The sequence below is a fragment of the Callospermophilus lateralis genome, chromosome 5 (assembly GCF_048772815.1).
Source record: "Callospermophilus lateralis isolate mCalLat2 chromosome 5, mCalLat2.hap1, whole genome shotgun sequence".
NCBI classification, from domain to species: Eukaryota; Metazoa; Chordata; class Mammalia; order Rodentia; family Sciuridae; genus Callospermophilus; species Callospermophilus lateralis.
In genome coordinates this window covers 104,594,317-104,617,796 of record NC_135309.1, presented here as the reverse complement: position 1 = coordinate 104,617,796, position 23,480 = coordinate 104,594,317, and the positions used below count along the sequence as shown (strand labels likewise).

At 42.7% G+C, this 23,480-nt stretch overlaps 1 protein-coding gene across 1 annotated transcript in view; it reads right to left on the bottom strand.

Annotated features, from left to right (window-relative positions):
- Positions 1-16,529: 16,529 nt before the first annotated feature.
- The window catches only part of Arsb (arylsulfatase B), a 174,670-nt gene continuing 167,719 nt past the window's right edge, over positions 16,530-23,480 (bottom strand). The window contains exons 7-8 of the mRNA XM_076856066.2: positions 19,675-19,797; positions 16,530-18,516 (exon numbers count right to left, since the gene is read on the bottom strand). Coding sequence (XP_076712181.1) covers positions 18,251-18,516; positions 19,675-19,797 — 389 coding nt within the window. The 3' untranslated portion in view covers positions 16,530-18,250. The remainder of the gene's footprint in view (positions 18,517-19,674; positions 19,798-23,480) is intronic.

Here is a 23,480-nt window from a genome sequence, read left to right as displayed (position 1 = left end):
TGTCAACCTGAACATTAGCTGGCCAAGCTGGAGCTGTTGCCCACGGATGGCAGAGAAGTTTGAGTCATGGAGATAAAAATCAAGAAACTGCCAGTTGTTGTTTGGATTCCCTCTGGACAAGAAAAAAAAATGGATTATGACCATAAAACAACCAACTTTTGAATGAACACATTAGAATGTACAACCACTATGTCTTAATTCTTCTTTGCTGCTATAGCAAAATATCCAAGTCTGGTTGACTTACAAAAAAACAGAAGTTTATTTCTCATAGTTCTGGCAGCTGAAAGTCCAAGACCAAGGTGCTGGTGAGTTCTATGTCTGGTGGAGACCCAGTGTCTGCTTCCACGCTGTAACTTTGGTGCTATGTCCTCTAAAGGGGACAAATGTTGTGTCCCCAAATGACAGAGAGGACAGGTATCGTGAGCCAGCCATTGGCTGTGTGTGTGAGCTGTGAGCATTTGAGCGTGTGAGAGGATTGGACTGATGTTGCTCCTCTGACTGGACTATGTGACATATGGGTCCTTTTTGCTTGCTCGGCCTTTGATCCCACACAGCACCTGAGATGAGTGTGGCTTTCCGAGATGTCCATTAAATCTGCTGACAGCAGGACATCACCAAGCAACCTTCTGAAACCCAATACCTTGCCTTATTTGGGTTGAACTTTCTCAAATATCTTTCACCCCAAGAAATAGAGGATTTTCAGGTGGCTCACTCTCTCTTTCCAACGGACCTATAAGGTCAAGAGCTGTCCCTGATTCCTGCAAGCAGAAGGTATTTCTGTGTGTTGTGTGCTTCTTTCGCTCTTATTCTTAAGTTATTGGTGCAGCCAGCTCTTTTGAACCCCGCTCAGGTCTCCAGCCCGGCTACCTGGAGATAGACAGGGCAAAGAGGGCCTAGCTAATTCCCTCTAGCCCTTTTATAAGACACTAATTCCATCCTTAAGGGAAGGGCCTAATCACCTCCTAAACCCCATCTCCTACTACTGTTGGGGCTTAGTTTCAACCTAAATTTTGGAGGGACTCAAACATTCAAGCCATTGCAAGCTATTAAGACTCCTATGTGTTCACTTGGGCTAATGTTTGGGTAAAGATTACTTTGTGGAAGATCCAGCTGCGTGAAGTGACGGGAGGTGAAAGAACCAGGGTCAGGGTAGCCAAGAGTGATAGAGAACCTGGGGGCTGTACCCATATTTGGCATCAGAAGACCTGGTTGGCTTGTTGTTTTAGTGAGATGTTTATACAAACACTTTGAACCATAAGATTGTTTTGCTATTCACCATCCTTATCACCCACTGGGAAGGCAGTAAACTACAACCTTTCTGGCCCTCCACTAATCACTTGTCTGCACCCATATCTATCTCCTTTGTTCTTTGCTCTGAGTTGATGAAGATGTGGAATGGGGACCAAAACATCTATTGGATCTAAGTCTCAGATCTACCTAGCATAGGCCAGAGTTTGTGTGGCTAATGTTAAACTAATGTTAAACACAACACCAAGGCTCGGGCTTCACAGTCAAGTCAGGGGCTAAAACCCTAAAGCATTCTTTTTTCTCTTCTTTTCTTTTCTTCTTGCTTACCAGTACCAGCAGATGGAACCCAGAGCCTCAAGCATGCTGTGCAAGAGCTGTAACTCTGAGCTACATCAGCAGCACCCCTACTTTTTAATTTTTATTTTTGAGACACCTAACTTGATAGTCACAGTTTCCTTTCTTGATCCAATGCCATTTCTGCCTTTCATATCCTTTTTGCAACTTGAACACTGGTCTGATGACTCTGGCTATCACTTGGCCCATGAGAACCCATTCATCTTTAATCTCTAGTTAAATAAAATGTCTAGGAGGACACTGATTTGGACTGAGCTCCTTCAGTAGGCTGCAACAGACCAATCCAAAATAGAGTCACTCATGCTAAAGTTCCACATCACCAACAGCTGCTGTTTACCCAACCTTCCCAGAACCCAGAAGAGAGAGAGATAACAGCCAAATTCCCTAGCAAGTTAGTTTTAGCTGGCCTGATAAGGAAGTCCCCTCTGCTTTGAAAGTCACCTAAAGTAATCTGGTGCTCATCAATCTGTGATTTGTTCCCTTCTCTGCTTTCTTTGGCTGCTTCTGCCTACAAAGCCAAACTCCTCTGCTCGGCTCATCAGAAGGAGACTGAAATTAGGGAATGTGCTTGTTTCTGGGATCACAAATAAAAGTCAATTCAATCTCCAAACTCTATGGGTTGCAGTTTTGCTTTTTGATACTTTCAGATGGTGGAAACAGCTAGGTGCAGTGGCTTACCCTTGTAATCCAAGTGACGCAGAAGGCTGAGGCAGGAAAATCATAAATTCAAGGCCAGCCTCAGGAAAGTAGTGAGATTCTCTCTCAAAATTAAACAACAACAACAACAACAACAAAAAAGAAAGGATCAGGGTTGTAACTTAGTGGTGAAGTGCCCCTGAGTTCGATCCCTAGTACCACCACCACCACTATAACCAATACCACCACCAATACCACCAATACCAATACCACCAACACCACCACCACCACCACCAACAAAAACGAAGCAGAAAATCACCTTCCACCCTGCATCCCTCTTTCCCTTCACCGTGCCACTGGGCTCCATCTAGCCTCCAGCTTTCAGAGCTCCCTGACAGTCAGGCGCCTGTCTTCGTGCCCCACGACTCCAGGAGACTTGGCAAGGAGACTGTGGTAAGCTCTCCCAAGATCCCTGGTGTTCACTCTGACAGCACCACTACACAGGCCCCTAAAATATTTTCCCACTCAACAAGCTTCTCTTCTGTGAAGTGTGAGGACAGTCTGCCTCCCCCTTTTGCAAGAACCCTACCTGGAGGTTCTCTTGAGCCCCCTTCTCGATGGAAATAGAGGGAAAAGGCAAAGCTTGCTCCTCTTACAAATTCTGTTCACCGAACCTTCTCATGAACCCCTAGGTTCTCTTTAGCAAGCTGATGCCCTTCCTTTAGCTCCTCTGATGCTGCTATCTAAAGTGCTTTCCCAGGGCTAGGGACGAGCATGCATGAGGCCCTGGGTTCCATCCCCAGTACTAAATGTCCTTTCTTCTTCCCTAGACCTACCTTCAGCCCCGCGTGCCTTCCCTCACTGCCAAGCTCATTGAAAATGTCATGGTAAATAGTGGTGGAGGTGGTGGAGGCGGTGGTGGTGGTGGGGGGGGGGGGGGCTCCTAGCTGGAAGTGCATCTTCAATACAGCTAAAAATCATAAAAATATATTTTAGCAATTTTACAAAATGGATGTGTATGATTGTACTCTCAATCTAGAAAAAGAATGAATCTTTTTTGTTTGCCTTAGCAGTTTGATAGTATGACAGGATACACAGTATGTCTTCCTTCATTTGTATTCAAAGACAGGAAGATAAAGAGAAATATTTTTGCAAAAACATTCAAGAGTTTCATTAGTTTCCTGAGGGCCTCTCCTCCATCTTTGATATTCAAATTGCCTTCTTTTGAACAGTCTTTTGTGCCACATCCTTGTCAATTTTCTCTCCTTCACTGTTGACTGCTCTAATTCTGCCAGATCCTTCCTTCTTTGTTAATGGTTTCATCTAGGGACTAACTGCTTCAATTGCACGGCCCCACCTCACTAAAGTGCATTTGATTCTCATCATAGTTCTGCATCTTTACCACAATGGAAAATCAGCTGGATGACTAGAAGATAGCTGGTTTAATTAGAACAGTGTATGCATAGGGATACCTTCCGTGAAAGTGGTAAGTTAGGGTCATCAGTTGACATTATGTTATAACAGCTTTTGCTTTCCCATGTGACCTGCTAACTGTGGGGTTTGATACTGAACACTAGAATAACCAGGGCCCTCTCCCAGTCCCTAGGGAGGAGTTACACCTTAACAGGGTCCCAGCTAAGACAAGGCAAGGACTACCTAGAGCCAGCAGAGAGCTCACAGAGGATGGTGATGACCTGGGGCTGAGAGGAGCACGTTGACTTACAGAGCCAGGAAGCAGCTGGGGGGTGGCTATGTGTAGAGGGGAAGGTGGGGAATGGGCCAAGGGCAGTTTGGCTTCTGTTAATGTTTGGATATGAGGTGTCCACTTAAAGCTCCTATGGGAGCAGGGAGTAAATGATTGAACTATGAGAGCTGTGACCTAATCAGTGAATTAATCCATTTGATGGACTAACTCACTAACTGGGTGGTAACTTTAGGCAGGTGAAACTGGAAGTGTCACGGGGTGGGGAGGGGGCGGGGGTGCGGTGGGTGGGTTGGGCCCTGGGGAATTATATCTTGCCCCCCTGGTTCCTCCTTCTCTGTCTCTATGTCTCTCTCTCTCTCCTGTCCTCAGCTGCCATGGACGGAGCAGCTTTCCTGTGCCGCAGCCCTCCTGCCATGATGTTCTGCCTCACCTTGGGCCCCGAGCAATGGAGTTGACTGAACACCCAAAACTATGAGCCAAAACAAACTTTTCCTCTTCTAAGTTGTTCTTGTTAGATATTTTAGTCACAGTGACCAAAAGCTAACTAACACACCTTCTGTGACCATATGGGCCCTGAGACTGGGCAGACACTGTCCTCTTCTATAAGACAGATCTTCAGCCCTGAGCCTTCACGGGAACTGCAAGCATCTTTAGAAGATGACAGACAGGGGGGTTAAATGGGGTATACCTTTGTTCCCCTATCATAAGGGTCACAGCCAACAGGCCTTATAACAAAGGACAAGGGAAAAGCATCGTGAATTTCTTTAAATATAGTTTAATGTGACACTGGAGACTTCAGAATTGAAGACTCAAAGACTCAGGGAAACTGTTTTTATGATTAGGTTTGATGGAGAATGGACAGCAATGTAGAAATGTGATTGGACACAAATGTGTGATCTAATGGGGATATGACGGGGTGGGGGGCAGCAACACCTATCTGTTCATCTTCTTCTCCACCTCTCTGTGTGGCCAGTCTTCCTTCCTCCCAGTATGAGGCAAGTTCCCTTCTAAATAAGTGTCTTATGACCTACTATCAGACAACCTAAGTCAGAGAATATTTTTTACAGAAGCTCTGATCTCTCTCTCTCTCTCTCTCTCTCTCTCTCTCTCTCTCTCTCTCAGACAGGGTCTAAGTTACATAGCCTGTCCTTGAACTTGTGATCCTCCTACCTCCCAAGTAGCTGGGATTATAGTGTGTGCCACCATGTCCTCTAGATTTTATGGCTGGCTTTAGGGGAAAGCCACCCCCAAATGTCTCACCTTGGGGAAGAGGAATTCTGATGATTATGGCCTGCCTTGGGGGAGGGAGCAGGGCAGGAGAAGGTCAGGAAGATATTGCTTCTGAGCCCCTTTCCTGCAGCTCAAAGTTTTCAGCATGCCAGAGTACCACACTTTGTGATATCACTTTCTGAATCCCAACCAGACTACTCAGTAGCATCAAGAAGTAGACTTCAAGTCCTGTTTTACAGAAGAGCTCCCCTCTAGCCAACTGTTTCAGAAGTGACCTCTTTCTAAATCTACCTGCTTCTTCCTCAGTGCAACAGCGTTGGGTTTTGGTCTCTCTAGGTGGGGGGTGTGTGCTGGCATGGCTGAGGCCTTGTGCTTCCATTACAAGAAACACATCCATCATCATGGCCTATCATGATTTATGGCTGTTCCATACTCCTAGTGACACAAAAGAGGGAGGCAATAACCAGTCCTTTTCATAAGCACATCCTGAATTGGGAAGAAGAGCAATGAGATAGGGAGGAGAATGGGATTGGTGTGGAGGGGCACAGTAGGCAGTCTGAAGATTGTCCCCAGTTCCCCTGGTGTTTATATCCTTGAGGAGTCCTAACTTCTGAGTATGGACTGCACTTAGTGACTGACTTCCAACAGATAGATGTGACAGAAGTAAGGGGTGTCAATTCTGAGAGATGAAGTAATGAAAGATCAGGGCTCTGCCGTGGGTACTCTTGCTCTCTTGGATCCTGCCCACCCCTCACCTAATAATTATTTGAGATGGCTGTGTCACTGTGCCCTTGAGCTGAGTCACACTTGAATTCTGGCCCTCAGAAACTGGGAGAAATAGTTGTGTTTTTTTACTAGATATAATTTTATGGCAATTCGTTACACAGCAATAGTAATTAGGGTGGGCAGGGGGCATTGTGTGGGGACCATTTTCTTGACTCCTAAGGACAGCTGGGAGAAAAATATCAGAATCTCAAACAAACTTCATGACTACCTAAGACATCTGGGATCATTAGGTTTAGATTTTTTTTTTCTTTTTTGGAAGATAGAAATTTTAAAAAATGGGTTCCTATGTCCTACCGCCATGTCAGTACCAGCAATACCAGGTCACCAAAAGTAAGTACCATCGAAATGGTTCTGCTGCCCCTATCTGTGCCTCCTACCTGTACCCAACACCCACCATTCTGTATTCTCATTGTCCTAACAGACTGGGAGCACCTTGAGCGTGAGGATCATGCGTTGCCTCTCTGTTAACAATGTGCCAGACACTGGCATATATAATAGATACTCAAAAAATGTATACGTGTAAATCTTGGACACATTTGTGCCTTATACTTCACCAAGATGCAGTCTGTCCTTGTCTACACCCAGACGACTAAACTTGTGTCTCTATTGACCCCAACTCGTACCTTTAACATTTTTTTTTTCTGACTTCACGTTCCTCAAGGATACCACTAGTTCATTGTATCTAATCCCCCCACAAAACCATCCACTCCCACGTTGTGGAAGGAGAAAACCTTTGTAGAGAGTGGTTGATAACCAAACAGCACCAGGAAACATGCCATCTGCCCTTGGCATTTGTAAGACTTATCTCCTCATTTGGTATGAGCTAGAGGCCAGTTTTCTGTAGGGAAAATCACACATGGAAAAGCATTTGTAATAAAGCATGAACAAATAAAGCAGGAAAATCTTAGGGAATGGTTGGAAGATGAAGGGGAAAATCTGAGTCTGTCCAAATCTGGAGACCATAAAAAGTGTTTGAAGCCGTGAGCTGATATCTTGGAGGACATCCCAGGGTAAACAAAAGTCGCCTCAGGAGTCTGGAGAGTGTAATGGTTTGCCCTGCTTTGACAAAGGTGCACAAGTCCTTCCAGCAGAGACCGACAGGGCCTTTGAAGACAGCCAAGCCTCCGGATACAGACTTCTCTGGAACAGGCCGCACTGCAGAGCCACTGTGGGGGCAGAGTCAACGCTACAGGCAGGTAGGAAGGAAGGGTTTGAAGCAAGGGCCAGACTTTGAAATCCAGGACTAAAATGCCATCTTATAATTGAAAGATGGGTAAGTTCCATGAATTCAACAAATTGAACACTCTTTCTGCTAAAATTCAGTGCCAGGAACTGGAATATGAGACGGATATTCCACTAAATGATCCAGACATGAGACATACCACAGAACAAGGTGATGTCCACTCCCACCAGAGGAGCAGGTCGGGCACACCCAGTCCTGACTCAGCAGGCTAGGGAAGCTGTCCCAGAGAGGGCCTTTAGGTTTAGACGTAAAGGGTGAGTCAGCCAAGCCAAGAGAAAAGAGAAGAGTGAATGGGCCACGGGACCAGCATGTTTAAGGCCCAGAAGCCTTGCAGAGGCTGAGACATGTACAGAGGCCAGATTGAAGGAAGAGAGATTATTCATTCTGGGAAGGGAAAGGCTGAAAGTGTGATAAACTTTTCATTTTTAATAAGGCATTTATACAGAGGGCAATGACCACTTCCCCTCAGGTTCCCTTAAGAAGAAAGGGACTTCAGGGGTCTCAGAGTAAATCCAAACTCAGGGTGGGCTGGCCCACATAGAAAGGCCCCCAAAGTACCAAACCACTGTCGCAGTTACAGCTGTGGTTGCCAGAACTCCTCTCAGGGAGTCTGCGTGGAGTGGGTGAAATATGGCTCTTGGGGTGAGCACAGCATCAACCCAAGGGGTATGCTTTGTAAGGAACAAGGTGCTATTATCCTGGCTTCTAAGAAGGACAGTCAGCAGGGCTTTTGGTCTGCCAAGTTAGGTGTGCCAGCTGGGACCAGACTTGTAGACCTTGAATCACAGGAGGAAACAGGCAGTACCCATGGCATTCTCTCTCCAGTTCTCCAACCCTCCACCCTGGGACCTATTCTAATAGAATATTCCAGTATTAAAGGAGCAGCACACTTTGAAGGAGCCCCAGATTATTAGTGTTCTATTATTATCAGAGGGCGTACAAGTCTCAGTTTAGACATGTCTATAAGAAAGGAAAAGGAGTTGGCCTTTTCCCTTCCACTTCCTTACTGTCCCACCTCCTGCACCATTGCATGGATTGAATAGAAAGCAGAGACAGGTGACCACTCAGATGTACCATCTGGACTTGGAGGCCCAACAGATAGTAGGTCAGGCCCAAAGGCTGACCTCCCCTCGCACTATCCTCTCAGCTACCTGTCCACCCTTACCCTCTCTACTATAGGGCCAGGGAGATTTAGGTAGTAGTGGGTGGGCCAAAAGGCTACTAAAAAAAGAGACAGTGACCAATATATAGGAAAGTACAGTTTATAGACAGGGAAAGAGATGCAATGAAAATAATGTAATATCTTGAAGTCTGACAAGTCAGCAAGAATTTCTTAATTTTAAAATAACTGCTGGTAGGGTCTGGTGTTGTGGCTTAGTGGTAGGGTGCTTGCTTCACATGTGTGAGGCACTGGGTTCGATTCTCAGCACTGGATATAAATAAATAATTTAGATAAAGGTCCATCAACAACTTAAAAAATACTAAAAAACAAACAACAACAACAAAAAACTGCTGCTAAAAACAAGGTCAAGTTCTAGTTACTGGTGGGATCATGTGAGCCAACTGCTTGCTCCTCCATTCTGCCCTTTCTGCCTGAGACAGTTCATTTCCCCCACCTGGGGATGGATTAGCTGGACCTTGGCTTGGCTCTGCATGTTAAGTAGGTGGCCTGTGCTGGGGCCATCACCAGCAAAGTCCAGGGCAGCCCTAGCTCAGCTTCTGTTTACAGGAGCTGACTTCCCAGGACTGTTGCCAAGAAGCAGGAACTTACCTTTTGATGGCATTTCTCTTCCCACCAGTAAGAGTTATGGCTCAACTATGTAACTTTTTACTTAAGGCAACAACATTTAGCTAACTAGAAATCAGAGCATTTCTCTACCCCAGCCATGCTCACCAATAGAGACTTCTTTAATTTACAGAGCATTTCAAACCAAAACATACTGTCTGAATCTAAACATAGTATTTGTTCCTCTTTTCAAGGAGAGATCCTCACAAAGCAATACTCTTTATTTTCTAGTTTTAAGATATAAGATTTGCATACTCAAGCCCCCAAATCCTCCCTAGGTAAAGGTTTTCCTTCAAATCCTAAGGATTAGGATAGCTAGTGTTCAACATTGCTTAAGTTGAACATTCTACTGAGACATTCTGAAACATCTAGAAGTGAAGTTAACCACTTTTAGGGGTAAAGCAAGTAATATAGTCTGATGCTTGAAAACATATTTTCATATATATATATATATATATATATATATATATATATATATATATATATATATATATGTATTTTGTGGTGGTATGGGGGCCTTTCACATAATAGGCAAGGGCTCTATCACTGAGCTACATCCCCAATCCTTTTTACTTTTTATTTTGAGATAGCGTCTTGCTAAGTCACCCAGGCTGGCTTCCAAATTCCAGCTTGGGATCTTGCTACCTCCACCTCCCAAGTAGCTGAGATTACAGGTGTATGCTTCCCAAGTAGCTGAGACTACAAGTGTATGCACCATATGTATGCTTTTTGATGAAGTTGATAGGCTTTGTTGTGGCCTGATCTCTTACACTACTGATGATTGACATTAAGCAATTTTCTTTACAAGAAAGTCTACATATGCAAGCTAGCATCTGCTTTACCTCCATTTATCCTGACACCTAGAGATCAATTAGCACAAACAGAACTTTAAAAAATATCCCACCTAGCTGAGTTACTTGTTATTCCTCCTCTCAGAGCTTCTATAACCACACAGGGTGAATGAGGTCCTGCTGACTTTCCATGAAGGGGAGTAGTCTGAGCTCCTACAACCTGCTCCTCCTCCAGAATCAACAAGAAGGTAACTAGTGCCAGCTGAAGATTAAAAACCAGGTGGGGTGGATGCCAGTTGGCCACAGAACTAGCTTCACATTCAATTCCATTTTCAAGCCAGCACTATCATCTGTAGCCAGAGAGAGCTTCAAGAATCCACCTGTAAACCTTACCTTTCTTCCAGATCAGCATGTGCTCTATGTTTTGTCCCTGCTCCACCGAGATGAGGACGCAGATGGCCAACAACCTCTGTGGCCTGCCTGTCGGAAGGCGATTTTCAAAAAAAATTTTTTTTTTCTATTTTGGAAGCCCCCAGTTGGGTTTTCAATCCCACTCCTTTGTATATTCAGCTGTAATTGCTTCTTGGCTAAATGCAGTATCAGTCCACTCCCGGGTTCCCCTGCTCCCGTTCCTCACAAGCCTCTGTGATGCTGATGTTCTTAAACTCTAGCTTTGACTATCACTCACCACAGGCTCCCTGGGGAAAATGCAAAAACAGGACTTCTTACAGATTATGTTCTGTTCTTAGAGATGCAGGACAAAGGGAAGGAAAGGAAGGGACAAGGGGGTCCTAATATGCAGAGGAGCACAATAGAAAGTGGAGGCTTTGGGTTAAGAGAAGTCTGGCTGCAATTCCAACTCACTGCCTTACTGACTTCATGGGAGAGTAATGGCAAAATGGCAAAAACAGCTGGGTGCGGTGGTGCACACCTGAAATCCCAGCAGCTTGTGAGGCTGAGACAGGAGGATCACAAGTTCAAAGCCAGCTTCAGTAACAGAAAAGCACTAAGCAACTTAGTGAGACCCTGTCTCTAAATAAAAATACAAAATAGGGCTAGGGATGTGGCTCAGAAGTTGAGTATCCCTGAGTTCAATCCCTGGTACCAAATAAAAAAAAAAAAAAAAAAAAAAAAGGCCCCAAAACAGTTACCTAATAGGTAAGTTTAGTGACTATTGGAAAAGTCATCAGTGTTTGGCATATAGTATGTTCTCGAAAAAGCTTAGTCCTTCCCCTTGCTTCTATAGTTAGCAAGATATGGCATACATGATGGGCTAAATCAGAATCCAAAGAGGTTGTGGAGAATTGGAGCCAGATGAAGCCCACATGGACACCTCGGGCACATGAGGTGGCAGGTGGGGCAGAATAGGAGCAAATCCCAGGCCTCATTGACACTGAGTGTACTGGGAAGGGAGCCTTATAATACAGGGGACCAGAGATCATAATCCCAGAAATTAAATTGGGGAAAGGGGATTAGGACCGGGATCAGGGAAATCCTTAATCCAGAAACTTTCCATGTTGTTTCTTTTTTCTCCTCTCACTATTGAGTTATGTCTTCCAAACATCCCATCTCAGTGTATTGCTGCCCCCACAGCTTGTTTATTGGCTTTCTTGTCTTCTGCCTTCCTGGGATCCTCTGTGATTCTCTACCGTATTGCAGAAGTGTATGTTGGTTTCCTATTGTGTTTATATATTTCACTCATTTAGAATCCTGCCTTTGCTTTAGGATTTCTAGTGCACAACCAAAACAAACTGTTAGGAAAAAAGTGCAGCTGTTACTCTTCTTAAAGAAAATGGTAAACGGAGGGCACAGGAGCAGTGGTGACATTAGGAAGTGAGGTTACCAGTCACTATAAGGCACCACCCAGAACCCAAAGTGGGCTGTCTCTGCCCTTGGGAGGTTCCTTGGCTCCAGGCAGTGTTGCCAAGTCACAGACCTGGCATTGGTGACACTGAGTCACTTAGTGCAAAGGTTATTCACTCTTCAGTTCTCTTTCTTCGAGCTAGAAATAGTTTCTACTCCAAGTTGGAGAGCAATTTTTATTCATTGTCTGCTTTCTTATGATTACCAATGATACTGTTTCCCCTTCATTACGGCGATCTTACACAGCGTGGCTTTGGAGTATTCATTCTAGTGAAGAATGTAAGGAAAAGCTCCATGTTGACTTCCAGCAGTGAAACGGCCTTTGTGAGTGACCTAGGATGTCCTGTGAGGCTGAGGGGATTCCTGAGGTTCCTCCAGCCCTGTGAGCTTCAGTGGCTTTTTTGGTAGGGCAAGATTCCCACTGGACCTCAGAGATAGTGCACTGCAGGCCTCACTGAGAAAGGCCCTTCTCCATGTCCAGGAGTCCTGAATCCTCGTAGTGGGGGCGGGACACATATTTCCATCAGTCGTATGTCATAAACCTAAACACTTTCACTCAAGCTATGGCCTAAGAACCGAGAAACCCAGATGTTCTATGGGAACCAAAGAACAACCTATTAAAATCCCACCAGCAACTTCCTTCACAGATTCAAAGCTTGCTCTAATCAAAGGTTTTCACTTTAGAAAGGATTTCTGTAACAAGAACTCACTGTGCTCAGGATGTTAAAAAAAAAAAAAAGTAATGTGAATTTTCTTACTAGGCTGGAAGCAATACATGTCCAACTTGAGAGCCTTCCACAAAGCCCTTCCTCTATCAGGCTCTGTCCTGGGACCTCCTCCTATCTGCCCCCTGACCTTTGAGCTTCATGGTTGGTGATCATCCTGGGAGCAGGGTCTCCTCTGATGCACCCTCTTCCTCTGTTGGGGGGAGGTACCATGCCTGGCATCTGTATCTCACCTTCACCTCCAATGCATATTACCTACAAACAGCAAATCTAAGTTTTGATTCATTGAATGTAAACAAAAACTCAGTAAATTACTTACCTGTTTACCTGAGGAAGGAAGGAGTGTGTTTACCTCCTCTGCTGGACTCTGTTAGACTCTGATCTGAACTAGAGGCCAGACCCCTGGCTGGCTGGCTTGACTGAACACACTGGCCCCTCTGTGGCCAGACCCCCTCTGGAGGCTCATGGAGGAAAGCAAGCAGGTGGTGGAGTGGGTGTGTTAACCCCCAGCCCTGGGGAGTAAATATATTGGGAGCCTCTGTACTTCATTAATAAGATTAAAATGAGGATTTCCTGAAGAGGTGACACTTTATTTATCTACCATCTTAGATCTCTAGTGAGAACTCATCTGGGCACAAAGACAAACTTAGGAAGGCGCCACTTGATTGCTCTCTTACAGAGAGGTGTCAAAGGTCAATGGAACTGTCTGTAGGTAGTAGTTTATGGATTAATTTTTTGTTATATGTTTTCTGTTTTTTAAAAAAATTGTTACAGTGATATTGTATTAAAGCTTTTGTTAGAAAAGTAATAAAGGTAATGAACTATCTGGAAACCAATGATTGGTTCCTCTTGTGAATTACTTTGAGAATGAAATGTCTCTAGTTTTCTACATGGGCCCCAGGGAGGTGCCATTCAGGTGAGTGTCTCCCATGGCAACAGGGCAAAGGTGAAAGGCAGGTGGTGACTGCTTCTAGACTGTTTGCACCTACCGTCCTTAGTGATCATAAGGATGATGGTCAGGGTGAACAGACTGGCTTTTCAACATCCTAAAAATGAACCAGTCTGCAAACCATGGCTATTCTCTACTTGGACGAAAAAAAAAAAAAAAAAAAAAAAAAGGATTTTAAAGTTCAAGTGATCACTGCAGAGGATAAGAACAATTTTAATATACTTAGTCAATATATTGGCCAGAATATTCTTACATCAGGCTGGAAAGAACATTATAGCAAAGAGTTAGATTGTAATATCTTTTTATAAGGCACATCAGAGAAATAACTCAAGTACACATCAACAGATAAATGGATATACAAAACATGGCATACTGGAATATTTTTTATACTAGAATATACTATTTTATATATAAATACATATATATATAATATATATTACATATGATATGCAATATGTAAAATATATTATATAATATATACTATAAAATATCACAATATTTATACATTATGTTTATTTATATAAAATATTTTTTATACTAGCATTATACTATTTTATACTGAAAATTTTTTTAGCCATAAGAGGGCATGGCATTCTAACACATTCTGCAATGTGAATCACTTTTGAAAACAACTTGGGCAGTGAGGCTCCACCTCCTGATATGTTGGTATGGCTTGCCTGGTCTCTGATCCTCCTCTGCCAGCTCCTCATATATGCATGTAAACCCGTCAGGAAAACCTGAACCGTGAAGGCTCAACTTAGGAAATCTAAATCCATGCATTTAGGCTTTGCAAATACAAGACCTAAACTTGTGTTTACCAATGGATTCTCAAAAAAGTTTCTTCAAATAATGAATTTCCCTGAAGCACTGAAAATGTTTATTTACAAACAGTTGTGTTTATAAGCCCATTTTGGTTGTCAAAACAAAAAGATAAATATTGTAGCATTCATTTTGCTCGAAGGGCAGGTGTTTTTATTTTTTGTTTTTGTTTAAAAGTACTTTTAAATTTCGTATGTGATATAAACTGTAGAGTAAGTAACAAGAATATGTCTCAACAAATTTCGACATAAGCATATACCCATGTAGAGATCAACCAGGGTAAGATGTTCTGAACCTCAAAAGGTTATTGGCCCCTCCTCTGCCAATCTCCCCTCCCACAAAGGAAACAAATATGCTGACTTCCATCACCATTGATTAGTTTTTGTCTTACCTGGAAGTCCAATCTATATCAGAAATTAAAGTGCAGCTACTTTCTGTAACATCAGCTGCAGCCCTTCAGCCCAGCTACTTTTTCTTCTGCTGCTCTCTTCTCTCCCAGTTCAGAATTTCTTGATGCACTCCCCCCGTTTGCTTTTACATTGAGATAAGATATGCACAGATAACGTAGAATTTGCCACTGCAACCAATTTAGTGGCATTGACCATATTCACCATGTTGTACAATCATCACCCTTATTTCCAAAATTTTCTATCACCCCATGAAGAACGGAAGGAAACTCACTATTCTCCCCTTCCCTAGACCCTGGTAACCTCTAATCTAGTTTGTTTCTACGAATTTGCCTATTTCATAATAGTGCAGTCATACAATACTGGCCATTTGTCTGGCTTCTTTGATGCAGCACGATGTTTTCAAAGTTAATTTATATTGTAAAGTGTATTAGAATTCCATTCTTTCTTATTTTTGTTTTTGTAGCACTGGTGATTGAACTCAGAGGTGTGCTACCACTGACCAGCATCCGCAACCCTTTCTATCTATCTATCTATCTATCTATCTATCTATCTAGTTAATTATTTAGAGACAGGGTCTCAGTAAGTTGTAGTCTGGACTCAAACTTTGGATCCTCCTGCCTCAGCCTCCTGAGCTCAGTTCCTTTTTACAACTGAAAAGTGTTCCACTATTTATACATCCCATTTTCCTGTTGATGAACACTTGTTAGTTGTCCAATGTGCTTTGTCAAAAGACCTAAAATAATTCTTCCTTTTTTATTTTCTTAATTTAAATAATTTTATGTTTGGATAAAGACTGGATACTGAAAAAATGGAAGAGATGAAAACAAAGTAATCCTCCTATAATTAAGATTGAATAGGGAATGGAGATTTAGCTCGGTAGTAAAGCATTTGTACAACATCAGCAAGGTCCTGAATCCAATCTCCAATACTGGGGGGAAAAAAAAAGGACTGATCTTTACAGACATCACCTCTGGTTATTTTTAATCCTCTCAACTCAGTACACTGACTGGTATATAGCAAACACTCAAAAAATCAAGAACAAAAAAATTAGTATTTTTTAATTATATGTTAATCATGTTTTCTGTCACTGAAACAAATACATGAGACAAATCAACTTATAAAGAGGAAACATTTATTTTGTCTCACTGTTTTAGAGGTTTCAGTCCATGGTTGTTGGCCCACTGTTTTTGGTCTTGTGGCAAGGCCGCACATCATGAAGTGTGCCCCTACCTCACAGTGGCCAGGAAGCAAAAGAGAGGAAGTGATGGGACCAGAGTTCCAGAATTCTTCTCCCGGCGTGCCTCCTATAATCTAACTTTCTTGCACCAGGCTCTACCTACTAAGGGTCCTACCACATCCCAACAGCAAGGGCTGTATACGACTGTGGAGACCAGGTCATAAAACGCACTCTAGCCCCCTGCTTGCTCTCTCTCTCCACATTCCCTGCTCTGCTAGAAATAATCTGCCCATCTTAGGACCTTAAGCAGCCTACGGTGATGCCCATGTATCAAGGGACTGAGGCCTGAAGCCAAGACCTTGGTGAGTCATCTCAGAAGTAAAGCCTTCAACTCCACCCAAGCGTTCAGATGACCACAGCCCTGCTCAACTGCTTGACTACTGAGTCAAAAAGACCAGGAGTCACAACCACCCTGCTTATCTACTCCTAGACTTCTGACCCTCATCTTATGTATGAAATAATAAAAGTGTTTTATTTTAAGCTACTAAATTTGGAGATAATTTGTTACACAGCTGTTTGCATATACCTGTCCTTGGTGATCATAAGGGCAATCAATGGTCAGGGTGATACTTTCCGTTAGTGCTTTGTTTTTGCTCCACCTCTTCTTTGACCTACCTCCAACACCTTACTTTATAGTGTATAATCTTAGGGCAAAGTCTGACACATTTTTTTTCACTGTGATAATTTTCATGTATTTATTTATGTAACAGACTTATTGAGGTATAATTCACAAACTATAAAATCGAAGTATACAATTCAGTGGCTTTGAGGGGGTTCATGATGTTGTGCAGCCGTCATTGCTACCTCGATGCAGAACTTTTTCATCATCCTAATAGGAGCCCCATATCCACAGCTGTCATATTTTTAAAATGATTATTTTTATTTTATCCCTCAAATCTGGAAGACTCGTGTAGTAACAAAGAAAAACAAGCTCACAAATGAACAAAATCTTCTTTAAAGGCAAGCAAATTTGGAAAGAAGTAACATTAATACACTAATAATAACATGAACCTTTTAATCTCCTTGTATAGAATCAGAAAATCGAATGAGTCTTTGTTTTATCCTGAATAAAACAAAATCTCAAATGATAGATTTTTAAAAGTACTCGTTAAAATTCTTTAAATTCTTTGACTATAGAACATCCTCAGTATACACAGCAAACAAGGAACTGGAACTGGGGACAGCTTTTGAGGGTACAATAGGGAGAACAAAAAGTGTCAAATAATGGTGACCTCCAATCTTAGAATACTAATGGTTACCTGCAGCCCTGGGACTGGAAGGATGCAGGAGTAACATTCAGGCTCAGTTAGTTATTACTATCTGCCACAGGATTATGGGGTGATTGGGGACATTTTGGCCAGGTGTTTGCCAACCCAGGTGTTGGGTAAAGATAATAAATGTCATTAGTTCTAGCACCATGTCCTTCCAATAGTCTTACTTCGATATATTATAGAGTAAGATAGTATTACAAGTCTCTCCTCAGGAATCGCAGTGCAACTTGTTATATATCAGGAGTTAAAGCCACAATATTGATGATGACCTCCATGCAACTCAGGAGAAACCTTAGCAAACAGATGGACCCAAGCATCTCCCACCTGGCCCTCTCCTGGGTCCCCCTTGGGCATGATCACAGAGCAACCTGGCCACCTTCTCTGAGCAGGGCTCTGGCTTTAGTATTATAGGTAAAAGGAAGGCAAGGCTCAGCATTGTTCCAAAACTCAGGAGTGCTCAGAGGGGAGTGGTAAAGTGGCCTTCCCACAGGACACTGAAGTCAAAAGGAATGGCAAGTAAAGAGTCACAGTTGGAGGTGACAGGAAGTCTAGACAGAATGAGCAATGGCTGGGGAAAAAAATAGTATTAAAAAAACCTTCTTTATTGTAAAAACCAAAACCAAGGTGTTGTTATTTTGCTGTGTTGACCTTAGTGAAGTGGGCCTTATGCTGGTGATGAGATGAGTAATTGAGGGGTGAGCCGAGGAGGGTCATTCTCATGGAAGGCCTGAGCAAGATCTCTCACAGACAGACAGAGCTCCCGGCCAAAAGAACCATTAACAATTTGTCTGCTCCCTTCATTCGTTCTAAGAAATGTGAGTCACTCCAATAAAACTGGTTATTGGCAGAGGGAAATCTACTGTCTGACTTGCTAGGCAACAAGAGCCAGCTGCTCCAGCTTCTAGGACTCAATGAGAACTTCCCATGTCAAGTTCCCAGCTGTCCTGTAGCTTAACAAGAGCGGATGAACCCAGCCACCCCTGCTTGCAGACACAAGCTCCAGCCCATGGCAGGAGCATTCCAGATTTTATCAGCTTCTTAAATGCACTAGGGTTGACACTGGACTCCGTGGTGTGGTTTAGAGCACTAGAAGGGCCAGGTGAGCCTGGAGTGGGAGGACAAGTGGGACAAGAGGCTGCATGATTCAAGAACTGAGGTCCAGGTTGCAACAGAAATGCATTCCAACCTCCCGACATCCTACACCCAGGGGCCCCATGCGCCAGTGCCCTTGGGATCGCAGCGGGGGTCTTCCGCTGGGAAATGTACAGGCACTGAGTGCTTCTGGTAGAAATGAAGGCGGGAAAGGAGCTTCTTGACCACGTGGGGATGTTCTTTGGACAGGTCATGTCTTTCTTCCGGGTCCCGATCAATATCAAAGAGCCAGAGGGTCTTGCTTGGTGGGTCGGATGAGGGTACTTCAGAAACGTTGTGTTGAGATGGTGGGGGGATCCACGCACCACAGCCTGGCAAAGAAACAAAATCATTTACTGGGGAGGCACTGTAGGCAACTGCTAATCTTGGGGAAACTCTGGGGACAAGGCCGAACTGCCTTGTGGGTGTGGATATCTGAAAAAGATGTGATGCTTGGTGCTATCTTTAGATTCGTTTCAGAATCTGATTCTGGTGCTTTAGTGAGACATGTCTTGTTGCTTTTTGACCAGGGACATCTAGAAATGTGTGCACATTTGTGAGGGGGAATTTTTAGTTGTCACATGATTGGGGGGTGACAGCGCTCTTGGTGTCTACTGGACATGGGCCAGTGATGCTAAAATGTCCTACACTCCACAGGATAGTTCCAAATGATCTGTCTAGCTGCAAATACCAAGTACATCCCCCCATTATAAGCACTGTTTAACTGCACTGCATATGGCACACAGCCTTAGCCAACTTACTACCATTTACAAAATGTCCCTGTCAAATAAGTTAAGAGAATACGATCAGGGAAACCGAAACTGCCTCCTTCTTCAACTACACCATTGGTTAAGTGCTAGCTCTCAGAGATTCTCTGCTAGCTAGATGTAAAGCCACACATACCTGAAATCCATATTTTCCATGAAGCATTTGAATGGAATTTCTTCCTTTCACTCCTGCTATAGTAAATTCTCAATTGCAGGGTGGGGGTGGGGTAGGGAGGGAATAATCTCAACCATTCCTCATTAGCTCCTGACTTAGCAGCCCCAGAGAAAAGTTTTGCAAAATGCAGGAGTTACTTCGATACATTTTCCTTGATGTTGTGGTGGGGAAGCTGACTTGGTCCATGACCACAATGGAAGCCGTGTAATTAGGAACAGTCTTTAGAGTTGGACAAGAAAACCTTGACTAAATCCTTGTCTTCTTATGGCATATATCAGGAGGACCACAGAAGATCTGAATAATGAGTTAATATTTCAGGTATCTCAGCAAAGTGAGAGGAGTGGCAGGTCCTAGGAGCTTTGAGGAGCCAAGTAGGAGGAGATGGGAAGTGGCTAGAATGAGAGCGATAAAGTCCTCCCTTCCCAGAGAAATGGCCAAGGGAATATAATCCCAAGATTCAGTGAGACTGGAGATACTATACTACCCAGAGGACATAGCCCTGCCCTGTTCACTGCCGGAGGGGACCTGGGCTAAGCTAAGCATCCTACCTGGGAAGCCTGTGAGCAGTTTCCAATTTCCTAGTCTAATGGCAGCATGGACAGATGTGTTAAAGGCTGAATACTTGGGAAGAGAAGAATCATCCTTTGCTGGAGCCATGCTGCTTCCAGGACCTGAGAAGAAACAGTTTGGAAGAGTGAGATTGCTGTTATTGGAACATGTCATTATAAATCAGCATTTTATATATCCTTCTTGCTGAACAGTAGCTTTTATTCACCAGTGGAGTGCAAATGTGTGTACCACCACAGAAATGAATCTTTTATTAAATATAAACAGAAAGCTATAGTTACATTAAATGTCAGTCATAAACCACCACAAATATAAAGGAAATCCCAAAGAGATTAGAATACTAATTCATCCTTAAAATCACTACGTTCTGCCAATTTGTGCAGCTGGCCATTGTAGAACAGTGTTGTGTTACAGCACAGGGAGTTGCTTTTTTGAATCTTGGTGGATTTTTTTTCCTCTTAAATGTACAAATTATATACATTTTCGGTAGATACTTATATCTATGTAGATAGTGTAATAAATTCTAAAATGCATATGTTAATGCAGTCTATCTCAAGGCAGGAGAATTTAAGCACACCATGAAAATCACATATATATTTATTTTAAAACAACACTTATGCAATCTAAAAGTAAGTGAGCAATGTTCAGTTAACTGTTCAGACAGAAAAACTATGGGTATAAGAATAAATTTGATATTCAAATTATTGGTTGGTATCACGCAATACATTAATTTATCATTTTGAGGTCTTGTGGTAATTAATTGTTATGCTTCTGAGGGGAAGCAATGACTAATATCTACTCCCTCTTGAGTTTGGAACCAATTAAGAGGCAGAGGCAAGACAGATGGGGCTAAAAATAATACTTTTGTTACTGATAAAGTCAATTGGAGAGAACATAGCTTCAGATCCATGCCAGAGAAACCTTGCTAATAACTGACCCTTGACTTAGAAAGACCTAGTCACCACCATTAATCTTTTCTTTCTTTTTTTTTTTTTTTGGGTGGGGGTACCAGGGATTGAACTCAAGGGCTCTCGACTATAGAGCCACATCCCCTGCCCTATTTGGGATTTTATTTAGAGCAAGCTCTCACTGAGTTGCTTAGCGCCACACTTTTACTGAGGTTGGCTTTGAACTTGAAATCCTCTTGCCTCAGCCTCCAAAGCAGCTGCGATTACAGGTGTGCGCCATCATGCCTATCTAGCACCATTGATCTTGCTGGACAACCACTCGAATCCCTAGGAGTACACAGAGCAGAGAAGAAAGCTTATATATATCTAGGAGATGCAGTAGCTCTGATGTTAGACACAAAAACGGGTCTAGGTCGAGCATGCTCAGTTCCTTCTTTGGCTAACTCCCTCTTTCACCTGCCCTTGGGGAAAATGGTATAAGGAGCTGTGGGAGTTCAACTCTAGTTAAAGACCCTGGTGGATCTATGAAGGTAAGGGATGGAGGTTCCCTCACTTTATTCCTATGTGAGCATATTTAAAAGCCTCAACTCAGAACCTAGCTGCATAATATTTAGTCTGTTTTCAGTTGACATTCCTCTGTTAACTTTTCAAATATGGTCACAGCAATTGTCTTGGGAGCACTTCAGAAGGTTGCTGAATTACCAGCCCAATAACTAATTGCCACAGTGTGTGGTATGTCTATAAAAGTGCAGTCTCCACATGGTGGTGAAACTAGTCATCTATCTTCCTTTTATAAAAGATTTTGAGAAGCTGGGTGCACTGTGTGAGCACCTGTAGTCCTAGCACCTGGGAGGCTGAGGCAGGAAGACCGCCTGAGCCCAGGGGTTCAAGGTAAACCTGGACAACCAAGTGAGACCCCATCACAAATTAAAAAAAAAACAAACCAAAGACTTTGAGAGTGCCCCTGTTCACCCCAAAGCAGGATTTTGTTACTCCCCAGGGTTTTAATGCAAGTTTGATGCAGGAAGCACAGCTAGCAGTGGAAGAGGCAGAAGTCCCGTTCTTTGTCAGCCTTTGAAATTGACCCCGTGGACACGTACAGAGACTGATCCAGTAAACCACTGGTGGTTTCAGAGCTTCGTTTGTAAGTCATCGCACAGCAATAAATCTGTAGCACCAAAGAGGAAAATCTTTTTTGACTTCTTGCTTCTCCGCTTGTGGATATTTTGGCTCCAACACAAACAGATGCTTCTGGTGGTGGAAGTGTGTGAGGCTGCCTGTCACAGGAAGTGGGTTCTCGGGACACAGACTATGGTACAACTGGGAGCCCCCATGCCTTATTCCTCACACGTTTGAATGAAAGCCACGTTTTGATATCCAAGAATGTTAAATAAAACAAGCATGCTTTGTGAACATAAACAACACAAAAAGGGAAACAGCTATCTCAATCCTACTTACATTTATATACATTTTTTTTCTCTTAACACCAACAGGAACATAAAACACCCAAACAATAAATAAGGCTAAGACTAAACAATGAAAGACACTATCATCTCAATTTTGTGTTTTTCATCTTGAGAAATGAAACAAAGAGAAAATGATAAAGAATAATATAACCCAGGAGGAACAGATAGCATTTTTGCTATATTTGCTTACTTCATTTAAAAAAAATTTTTAATCTAATTTAATCTGGGAGGGATACTGGGGATTAAAGTGAGAGCCCCTAGGCAAGCGCTCTACCACTGAGTTGCATCCCTAGTCCCGCTTTTTTATTTTTTTAATTAAAAAACTGGGCAACAAATATGAAGTTGAGACTCCTTTGACCCCCTCCTCAATCCCAGTCCCTCACCCTCACTCCTCCACAGGCTGCTGCTGTCCTGACTCCAGTGTCTCCTCAGTCACTGTAAAATGTAGTAGTAAGACTATGTGCTGAGGAAGAGTGTACAGTACTGTTTCAGAGTTTAAAAATGTACATGTGTTATAGCATACATATTCTGCAACATTCTCATTCACTGTACATACATATATTTCTCTTAAGTAATGCATATATTCCTCTTAACTTCAATACTTCACTATATAAACATAGCATATTTTTCTATTACCCTATTGATGAGCATTCAGGTTATTTTATTTTTTTTTTAATATTTATTTTTTAGTATTTGGTGGACACAACATCTTTGTTTGTATGTGGTGCTGAGGATCGAACCCAGGCCGCACGCATGCCAGGCGAGCGTGCTACCGCTTGAGCCACATCCCCAGCCCCAACATTCAGGTTATTTAAAAAAGATATTTTTAATTGTAGTTGGATACAATATCGTTATTTTATTTATTTATTTATTTACTGAATGTGTTGCTGAGAATTGAACCCAGAGCCTCACACATGCTAGGCAAGTGCTCTACCCCTGAGCCACAACCCTAGCTCTCAGGTTTGTTTTAACTATTATAATTATTTATTATTATTGGCTATCTTGCAGTGAATACTTGTCCACATGTCCTTGTGCACAGGTGCTGAAGTTTCTCTAGGGTCTGTGTCTAGAACTAAAACCGTCCAGTTGCAAAGTACACACATTCCCAACTTTACAATGTATACAAGTCAGCTCTCCTATTGGCAATTTCCCATTTGTCCACATCCTATATCTGATATTTTCAGACTTAAAAACTGTTGTCTATCTAAAAATTTTAGAGGTAAATGTCATCTTTTATTTTTTGTTTAATCAATGAAATATTTTTTTTCTGTGTCATCCTACAGGTTGCTAGAAAACAATTTTTTTTATAACACCCCTAGAGAAAGAACACAAATAACAGGCATGCAGCTTGATGAACAGGAAACTGTCCCCTGTAAACATCAGCCACTCAAGGCACAGTGCTTTGTTGGGACT